Source organism: Mastomys coucha, unplaced genomic scaffold (genome assembly GCF_008632895.1).
Source record: "Mastomys coucha isolate ucsf_1 unplaced genomic scaffold, UCSF_Mcou_1 pScaffold2, whole genome shotgun sequence".
In the NCBI taxonomy this organism is placed as follows: domain Eukaryota; kingdom Metazoa; phylum Chordata; class Mammalia; order Rodentia; family Muridae; genus Mastomys; species Mastomys coucha.
Window position 1 is genome coordinate 295694 of NW_022196902.1, and position 10000 is coordinate 305693.

Here is a 10000-nt window from a genome sequence, read left to right on the forward strand (position 1 = left end):
AGGCTGGCCTCGAACTCAGAAATCCACCTGCTTCTGCCTCCCAAGTGCTGGGATTAAAGGCGTATGCCGCCACCACCCAGCTATCAAGTAGTTTTTTTATGATTTAAAATTTGATACTCGCCTTCCTTGAAGAGGCAGGCACATACTCTTTCCTTGTGTAGCTATTCGGCTACACCTGGAAGCCTTGATAACATCATAAGTGTGCTTGCTCCAAGGCTTGGAAAACAATTCTTGGTACTCCGTGGGCTTGAGGTGCACATGGTGGCTTATGCCTGTAAATCAGCTCTCTGACTGAAGCGGGATTCAAGGCCAGCCTAAGCTACATTATGAGATCATCTTTAAAACTATATCAGAAAGTAGGCTTGAGCAAGATAAACAGTATTCTGTTCCCATTGAAAGCATACATTTTCAAATGTGTTTCTCCCATTAGCAAAAGGTAGGGAAGAACTGTTAAGAATAAGTCTACGGGAGCTGGAATTGGCTGATGATGTTAACCTTGCGAGCATAGCAGAAAACATGGAAGGCTACTCGGGTGCAGACATCACCAATGTATGCAGGTGTGTATTTCTCTCACAATTTTGTAAGTGTTTATATTATATTAAGGCAGGTGGCCTACATTGGCCAAGGCCTATAGCTCATTTGTAGAGTATTTGCCTAGCATGTGAAGCTGTGAGTTTGATCCCAAGCACTGTAAAACATGAAGAGCCCCACTTTACACTACAATATATTTATGGTTGCAAGTTAGTTTGAAGTTAGTGGTAAGTGTTGGCATGATATTACATATGATGGTCCACAGTTCATTTGAAAGCTACAAGTTCAAGAAGTATTATTTCTCTGCATTGTTGGGTGGGAATCCACTGAAGTGTGCTTCATGTACTCGTGATGCGGGAATGCAGATTCGTTTTCAGTCGCTGTGTCCTAAATGTGACTGGATAAGACTCTGTCCAGTTGGCTCAGCAAGGCATAGGCCTAACCTGAGTCCTAGGGGCTTGACTGCACACGAAGAACATGAGGGTCAGAGATGTTATATACAAATGAAGTTACTGCCCCTATGTATACATGATGACTGCAGTTAAGGACAAACTTGGTCAAAGAATGGGGCATGTGACTCGGGTGGTAGAATACTTGCTTAGCATGCATGAAGCAGTTGGCTGTATTTGGTCCTTAGTACCACATAAGGTGGTGGCGAACTATAATCCTAGCACTCAGGACGTGGAGGCAGGACAATCAGAAGTACAAGTCATCCCTGGAGCACCGCCAATTTGAGGTCAGCCTGGGCTACATGAAACTCTTTCTTAAAGAGCGTAGCCCTGGCTTTTGTAACTTTGTAGACCAGGCTGGACTCTAATTCAAAGATCTGCCTACCTCTGCTTCCCAGGTGTATACTTCACTGCCCAGCTTATAAAAGACATGCTTGATGTAAAGTTCCTGTAACAGAGGGAACAGAGAAACTCTGCTTGACCTGATTTTCCTCTATCTGAAGAAAATGTTTAATTTTATAGCTAACATTCCTTTCTGTTTCCATGCTGAATACCTGGTTTTTGTTTTGTTTTTTTTTTGTAAAGATTCTACTTATTATTACATCAAAGTACACTGTAGCTGTCTTCAGACACACCAGAAGAGGGCATCAGATCTCACTACAGATGGTTGTGAGCCACCATGTGGTTGCTGGGATTTGAATTCAGGACCTTCTGAAGAGCAGTCAGTGCTTTTAACCACTGAGCCGGGCTGGTGAGATGGCTCAGCGGGGAAGAATACCAACTGCTCTTCGGAAGGTCATGAGTTCAAATCCCAGCAACCACATGGTGGCTCACAACCACCCATAATGAGATCTGACGCTCTCTTCTGATGCATCTGAAGACAGCTACAGTGTGATTATATATAATAAATAAATCTTAAAAAATACAAAAACAAACCACTGAGCCATCTCTCCAGCCCATACCTGTTATTCTTCTTTTTTTTTTTTTTTAAATGTATGAGTACTCTGCTGCATGTAAACCTGCATGCCAAAAGAGGGCATCAGATCCCTTTATAGATGGTCATGAGCCACCATGTGGTACTGGGAATTGAACTCAGGACCTCTGGGAGAGCAGCCAGTGCTCCTAACCATTGAACCATCTCACTAGACCTACTACAGGTTAATTAATTGTACCTTTTTACTTAAGTCTTGGACTGTACAACAGTCAGCATTTATACTGAAGTGAATAAATTATACTTATTTCATTGTGGAAGATGTATTGCTAAAAAGCAGCTAAAAGTAGCTCTTATTTTCCAGTGTAAGGTTTAATGTATTATGAATGCTTATAATGTGTATAAGATCTTAGAGAATTAACAGGTTTCTGGTTTTTTTGTTTTGTTTTTGGTTTTTTTTGGGGGGTTAGTTTTTTTTTTTTTTTGCTTTGCTTTGCTTTTGTTTTGCTTTTTTGTTTTTGAAGTAACACTTTGGGCTTTTTTAAAAATTTAAAACCTAGGGATGCATCCTTGATGGCCATGAGACGACGTATTGAGGGTCTAACCCCAGAAGAAATCCGGAACCTTTCAAGAGAAGAAATGCACATGCCTACCACCATGGAGGATTTTGAAATGGCTTTAAAGAAGATTTCTAAATCAGTATCAGCTGCAGACATTGAAAGATACGAGAAATGGATAGTTGAGTTTGGATCATGCTAGCTATATTCTCATATACTCTCACATGTAAATTGTGAGAAATCTGCCTTACGTCTTTCAAAAATAATTAAATGTAGAATTTCAGTGCATTGAGTGGTATATTTTTTTAAACTTTCATAATGGTGTGATTTGAAAATTCTGTTTGGTTCTGAATAAAGAATATTTTTTAAGCTGCACATTGTTTCAATTTAGCACTGCTTGACTTGTGCTAAGTACAGCCCCTCCCCCACTGCTTGTTGCTGCCGTTCTATGGTAATAACAGAAAACTAGTGAACACTCACACGTGTGGCTAGTTAAAGCGTAGCTAGACCTAGTGTATCTTCCTTCTCAGCTAGTATCATGGTAGCTTTTCTTTCTCTCGGAGGAAGGCTAGGACTCTTGGGGCTAGAGAGATTGGCTCCGTGGTTTAAAGAGTGCGAAATGTTCTGTTCAGTTCCCAGTAGCCATGTAGGGTAGCTTCAGGGGGATACGGTGCCTCTGAGATCCTTAGATACACACACACACACACACACATATACACACAATTAAAAATCTTTAGTAAAAAAATTTAGGACTCTTCATTTTAATGTTCATTTAAAAGAGGTATGGCAAAAATACAGTATTTTCGGAATAATTTGATTGTTTGAAAGTCCGCTGCTGCTCCCATGTGTATTAGAGATTGCGTCACCATTCCTGGTTTAAATGACTTTATTCTGCCTTTGAAAAAGGCTGTATAGTGCTAGTAGTATTCTTATACTTACGTTGTGTATCATCCTTTAGGCAGACTGATCAACCCATTTACTCACATTCACAATAAGCATTAAAACTGAGACAAGTAATGGCACAAATAAAGGCTAGTGAGTGTAGTGAACGTTAATGTCATGGGGCTAGGAGGTGCTTGTCTTGCCAGCGCGAGGCTCTGAATTAGGTCTCCAGCACCCAGACTTTTAAAAAAAAAAGGCTGGGCTTAGTGGTATGTGCTTGTAGTCCTACTGTGGAAAGTGGAGATGGGCAGAGCCCCGGGCCTTTCTGGCTAGCCAGCCTGGCCTACTGGATGAGCCTAGTCCATTGAGAGACCTTATGTCAAAAAAGATAAATGCAACCTCAAGGAACACCACCAGTGGCTGATGTTTGGCCTCTACGCACATGCGTGCACGTGTGCACACACTCATGTACACACACATACGCATACGCATGCACGCACACACACACACACGCACGCAAACACAGGTAATAGTATAAAGCTTGGGTTCTATTTCCACTGAGAAGAAAGTAATGTATTTGGCGTTGGAGATATGGCTTTGTGGTTAAAGAGAACTTGCTGCCCTTGTAGAGTCTGGGTTTGATTCTCAGCACTCAAGTTAGGAAGCTCCTTTTCCAAGGAATTGCATGCTCTCTAATGGCCCTTGTGAGTACTCGTACATAGACATTGTTGGGAGGGGACACTTACCATCTTAGCAGCAGAAGAGAAAATAAACACAGGTAAATTCAGTACAGGGCTGTGGTCACATGTCTTACGGGGAGGAAGGAAACCATAGTAAATCTCACTAGAATCTGAATATGTGGCTAATGTATGACACGTGTGGTTAGTGTACGACATAAGTCACTGCCGTCACTTGGAATTGGAACTGGTGCTTTGTCTAACAGTTCACGGAATCAGCAAAGACAAGCTGATACTAGTGGGTACCGGCTAAGCCGGACAGTGGTGGCTCACACCTTTAATGCCAGCACTTGGGAAGCAAAGGCAGGTTGTTCTCTAGTTCTAGACTAGCTTGCCCTACAGAGTGAGTTCCAGGACAGTCAGGCTACACTGAGAAACCCTGTCTTGAAAACAACAACAAGAAAACAATCCAGCTGGGGCTAGGGGTACGTCACATTGAGAGAATTCTTGCCTAGCATGCATGATGCCCTAAGTTTGATTTCAGCTTTGCATGCAACCAAGCATAGTGTTACCTGTCATCCCAGCATGCAGGAGAATCCATGATCAAGGTCATGCTGAGTCTTAAGACCAGCCTGGACTACACACAAAAATGATCAAAACCCAACAAGATTCAACTTTACTGTCATACTTGTTAAACTTCCTGCCCAGCAGGCCTGGGCAATAACAGTAGTGCAGTGCTTTCCTGGGCCTGTAGCTCAGCAGTGCAATGCTTTCTTGGGCCTGTAGCTCAGCAGTGCAGTGCTTTCCTGGGCCTGTAGCTCAGCAGTGCAGTGCTTTCCTGGGCCTGTAGCTCAGCAGTGCAGTGCTTTCCTGGGCTTGTAGCTCAGCAGTGCAATGCTTTCCTGGGCCTGTAGCTCTGCAGTACAGTGGTTTCCTGGCATTCATGGGTTCAATTCCCTACTATTGGTAGAAAAGTCAAAACAAGAAGTACTTTCTTGGGCCATGTTTTTACAATGGGTTACAACCAAAACCCTGACTCAGTCTCACTGTGGCCTAGTGAGGTCTTCCATCATGTCATTAAGTCCTGGGACTACAGATGTGCTGCTCTACTTTCAAAACTCTTTAAATGAAACAGAATTAAAAAAAATACCATGTGGAATAAATGTGTTGTGTGTGTCAGATAACACTGTTGAAATAAGCAATTCTGAGTGACAGAGAAGAAACAGGATGAAACATGCTTATAAATGTACTGTGCTCAGAACCAGAAGACAGGCCATAGCCTTTATTCCTTGACGTTAACTTCGAGAGAGAGCTGAGCCATGTGAATGTTAGAACCTATATGCTACACCACTTACAGGTGATCCTCAATTACATAAACTTTAATTCAAACAGCCATACTTTTATCTGTAAATGCGACTCTTTGGTGAGGTTTCTATGCCCCATTTGTTCCTGCAGGGTGTTTCTACACCTGCTCTAGCCCATCTCAGGTCCTAAAAATAAAGACACAAAGACTTAGTATTTTTTTTCTTTTTTTAAAGATTTATTTCTTCATTCTATGTATATGAATACACTGTAGCTGTACAGATGGTCGTGAGCCCTCATGTGGTTACTGGGAACTGAATTTTAGGACATCTGCTTGCTCTGGTCAACCCAGCTTTCTCAGGCCCCAATTTTTTTTTTTTTTTTTTTTTTTTTTTATTATAAATAAGTACATTGTAGCTGTCTTCAGACACACCAGAAGAGGGCGTCAGATCTCATCACGGATGGTTGTGAGCCACCATGTGGTTGTTGGGATTCGAACTCAGGACCTCTGGAAGAGCAGTCAGTTCTCTTACTGAGCCATCTCACCAGCCCCAAGACTTAGTATTTTTATTAAGCCTAAGCTGGGCAGGTTCTGAGCCCCATCACTTGCCATCTGGCCTTGCTTGCCCTGGTTTGCTCTGGTCCATGTGTCTCCTCATGGCTGCTCTCTCGTCCTAGCCTCTCCACACCTTCCCCTGGTTTTCTACTCTCTTTCCACTTTGGTCTCTCTGGGACTCCGCTATGCCCCTGGAATCCTTAGTCCCACCCTCTTCTCTTCTGCCCAGCTAACTGGCTGATCAGCTCTTTTATTAACCAATCAGGGGTGATGGACAGCAATTTTTACATAACATAAGAGACTGGAAATAGTTGACCATGCCATTGTGTTTGGACCCTGGACCACAACCAGATGTCTGAATGCACGGTTACCCAAGCCATCCTCCAGCATCTATCCTATTCAGTGAGGGCTGGAGTGATAGCTCAGTGGTTAAGAGTTCTTCCTGCTCTTACACACAACTTGAGTGTGGTTCTCAATGCCCAAGACAGACAGCTCACAACCAATCTGCAGCTCCAGCTGCAGGAGATCCAGTGCCCTCTTTGGCCTCAACAGGCATTTTTACTCATGTACACAAACTCTCTCCCCCATGCACATAATTAAAAATAAAGCAATTCTTTAAAAAAAAAAAGTTTATTTTAGAGTGAGACCATGTCACTATTATAAATCCTGGTGCATTCAAGGTAACAAGTTTTGGTACAGACACAAATCATGATACACTTCAGTGATTTTTATACTGAGTCATGTATGTGATATAAAGGCACATTGTACTGAGTAAAAAAAGTAAGTGTTAAGTTCTCTAGCTTTTAAATTAGAATTTCATAAAGTGCTTCTTATAAAATCTTACAATAGTAATCAAATAGATACAATTTCTGCAGCAAAGGCACCTGGGAGTTCTTGGCACTTGGCTTTGTCTCACTTCTTTCAGGTTGGTTATTTCTCAGTCATCTCCTTTCCATTTAAGCTTTCCTTAGTAATTATCTTCTGAACAGCCAGCCATGCGTGGAATGAGTGAGCTGTAACCTCACGCTGAAAAGGCAGCTAGCTGTAAAGGTCTTGGGCATTTGGCAATTTCTTTGTATAAACTGATTAATGATTTAAATAAAATGGTATTCACATGGCAAGTCTGGGGACAATAGACAATAGAGTCCATGATTGGAGATGGTGTTTTAAATATCCACTTTATCTGTAAGTTTTTCTGCTGTTTTCTCAGAGCCGTCTGGGTATAAGATGATAGGTACCACAGAGATCCCATGCATTTTATCCACCTGAAGAATTCCTCTGAAATGCAAAATAAGTCATTACTGCCATCATCCCACATCTCCAGTAGGCTGGGAGATAACAATACTTCTTCAAGGCTACAGACCTCCTTCCTTCTCATGGCTTATAAAGTTTGTACAGACCTTGGCTCCAAGTTCTCTTTAAGCAAAAACACTCAGTGACTAGAAGGAAACAGACACTGCCTGGCCCTACATGAAGGAAAGCATAAACCTTCAAGGCAAGAGCTGGTGTTGCTCTGGACTGCTGTAGGTGAGAGGCAAGAGCTGGCATTGCCCTGGACTGCTGTAGGCTGGTGAAAGCAAAGCCCAGGCAGCTGTCCAGACTGTCCACCGAGACACAACCCTGACCACACAATGGGTTTTCATCTTGAACCCAAGATCCTATGTTACCTTTTCCAGATTTCTCCCATTAAAACAGCAACTGAGGCCAGTTTCAAATCAAGTAAGCTGCCTATATATGTGTCAGGCTACGTGTTCTGTTACTCTGTATGGCATACAACAGCAGCTTTCAAGTTGCATCCTGCTCTAAAACAGTCCATTTTTATTATTCAATGCGCAGTTTGCTTCATTTTGGGTGACAAATGCTGACACAGTGACTCTCCCTCTTGCTCTGCCAACAGCCCCCACCAGCTGTTGAACATAGGCCATGATGCAAAAGCTGATGACAGAGTTAAATAAGTTTAATTTCTTTAATTAAACTTCTAACCTACCAAATGGGCCTAAAAGCATATTAGAGAAAGCAAGCCAGCAGTTACCAAGCCCCCAAACCCATGGACGGTGCAGCCCCTCACTTGTACCATGGATAAGCCAGGGGTGGTGGCTCACACCTAGAATCTCAGTACTCAGGAGGCACAGGCTAGAGGGTCATTCATGAATTCAGAGCCAGCCTGGTCTGCATATGAAGGCTCATCTAAAAACACCCAAACTGAACAAAAGAAAGAGCAGGTACCCAAGACTGGATGGCAGCATCCACAAACTAGGCAGTCTTCTGGGTACCAGGATTAACTGGTGCTCCTCACTGTGTTCCTGCCGGACCAGACCTAATGGAACTGCCATTCTCAGGCCCACTGTGTCTAGGGCCAGCACTGTATGCTGGCAGCGTGGCCAGTGTCTGAACAGCTGATGGACTGTACTGAAATCTAACAGCAGGCACTGACTGACTATACAGGCTCTCTGCCTCTTGCCCTCGGAATTCTGTGGCCACTTTAACTCCTTCTTAGCCATTCAGCAATGAACCCCATGACCTATAATGTGAGAGCTGAGTAATTAAGAATGGAGTGGAATCAACAAACCTGTTTGCCAGTGGCTACAAGTATCAAATGAAATCAAGAACACTCAGTGTCCAGCCAGGCTCGTTGGCATACACCAATAATCCCAGCACTTCAAAGGTGGAGGTAGGAAGATCAGAAGGCCAAAGCCATCCTCAGCTACATGGACAAGTTCAGAGCCAGTCAGGGCCACAGGAGACCCTATCCCTCACAAATGGTAAGAGAATGTTGGTGCTTTTTTTTGTCCCCTCCATGGTGCCAAGGGGAAAACCCCACTGGTCTTCTGACATCGACTAAACTGATACTCCGGAGTTGAGACTAGTTGGTGTGGGTCTCATTGGCTCTAATCACACAGCACTTTCTAGTTTTCCTGTTCATTCTCTGCCCTTAGGAGACCCAGCAAATCTCTGTTCATGGTTCCATCTCTGAAAGTACGGTGATCTCAAGTAGTACACAAATACATTTTAATTCCATTAAAGTTGAAAAATGGGCTAGAAAAAGTTTTTTCTCTCACTGTCTGACCCGATCTCTACTCTTTGTACTATATAATACTTTCTACCACAACAAACAGTGAAACAACTGCCTTTCTAGTAGTTAAGATCAGTGATGTCTCGAAACTCTGGTACTTACTTGTTCTCACACACCGGGAAAAGCAGCTTTAACAGCGCTATGACTCCTGCTGCTCCCAGAACTCCAACCACCATGACGTTGAGAAACATGAAGAGCACGGGGAACACGCTGCTCCAGAACCGACACAGTGCCCTCCTCAACTTCTCCATCCACTGGCACATGACCTGGCAATGGCTTTTGGTTAGAAAGGCCTGTTCCATGAGCTAAAATTTAAATTTCTGTTTTCTTTTGAGATGGAGCCTCTCTTTTCGGAGCTGTGTGCCTGCCTTGCCACTGGGGAACGGCTGGCACACTCAGGGAGTTGGGAGTGAGCAGAACACAGTCTGTTGTGTTCTGCCACCCCCCTACAACAGTCTGTAATGGGGTCATCGGTCTGTTTTCTTGGGTGAGAAACAGCGGGGTCTGGGACAACTGCCGTGGTTCCCAGTCTCCTGTGTACCCAGGCACCGCTGAGTACCGCTGAGAGTTGGAAATGGGGGTCCCATGGGTCTACACTTGCCCTGAAGCACTTCCCCTCAGGGCAGTTACTTGGAGGGATGGGGCAGAAACTAGTTTGGTTCCTAGTGAGTGCTGAGAGTCTGGAGTGCAGAGAGAAAGGCTTCTCCAAGACATTTAGGCATATGTGGCTCTTTATGAGAAAGGCCCATGGTGATCCCTGATGAAGGGAATGGTTCTTGCTTGTCCAAATTGTTTTATTTGATGCCGAATGTGAATATACACACCTTATTCAGGGTAAACCAGGGATTAAATACCGTTTGTGGAAAGGAATGCCCAGGAAAGAAAGCTCATTGGCTGAAGACTGGGGACCTATCTAGATACCTCATTAGCATGGGGAAGTCCAGGTTTTTATGCTACTGCGACTGATTGCTATAGACCTCTCGGGGTGGGTGTCATGGTTACATGTTCCAGATCAGGTAGTTTGGCGGAGAACTGGCTCTAC

At 43.6% G+C, this 10000-nt stretch overlaps 2 protein-coding genes across 5 annotated transcripts in view; one reads left to right on the forward strand and one right to left on the reverse strand.

The window, feature by feature from the left end:
- The window catches only part of Katna1 (katanin catalytic subunit A1), a 38283-nt gene extending 35440 nt beyond the window's left edge, over positions 1-2843 (forward strand). For 2 of the 3 annotated variants that reach the window (XM_031380338.1, XM_031380337.1), the window contains 2 exons: positions 431-557; positions 2472-2843. In XM_031380338.1, the coding sequence (XP_031236198.1) occupies positions 431-557; positions 2472-2670 (326 nt within the window). In that variant the 3' untranslated portion in view covers positions 2671-2843. The remainder of the gene's footprint in view (positions 1-430; positions 558-2471) is intronic. The other variant, XM_031380339.1, reaches the window with a different exon arrangement.
- Positions 2844-6496: 3653 nt separating this feature from the next.
- The window catches only part of Ginm1 (glycoprotein integral membrane 1), a 12868-nt gene continuing 9364 nt past the window's right edge, over positions 6497-10000 (reverse strand). For both annotated transcript variants that reach the window (XM_031380347.1, XM_031380346.1), the window contains exons 7-8: positions 9061-9224; positions 6497-7163 (exon numbers count right to left, since the gene is read on the reverse strand). In XM_031380347.1, the coding sequence (XP_031236207.1) occupies positions 7052-7163; positions 9061-9224 (276 nt within the window). In that variant the 3' untranslated portion in view covers positions 6497-7051. The remainder of the gene's footprint in view (positions 7164-9060; positions 9225-10000) is intronic.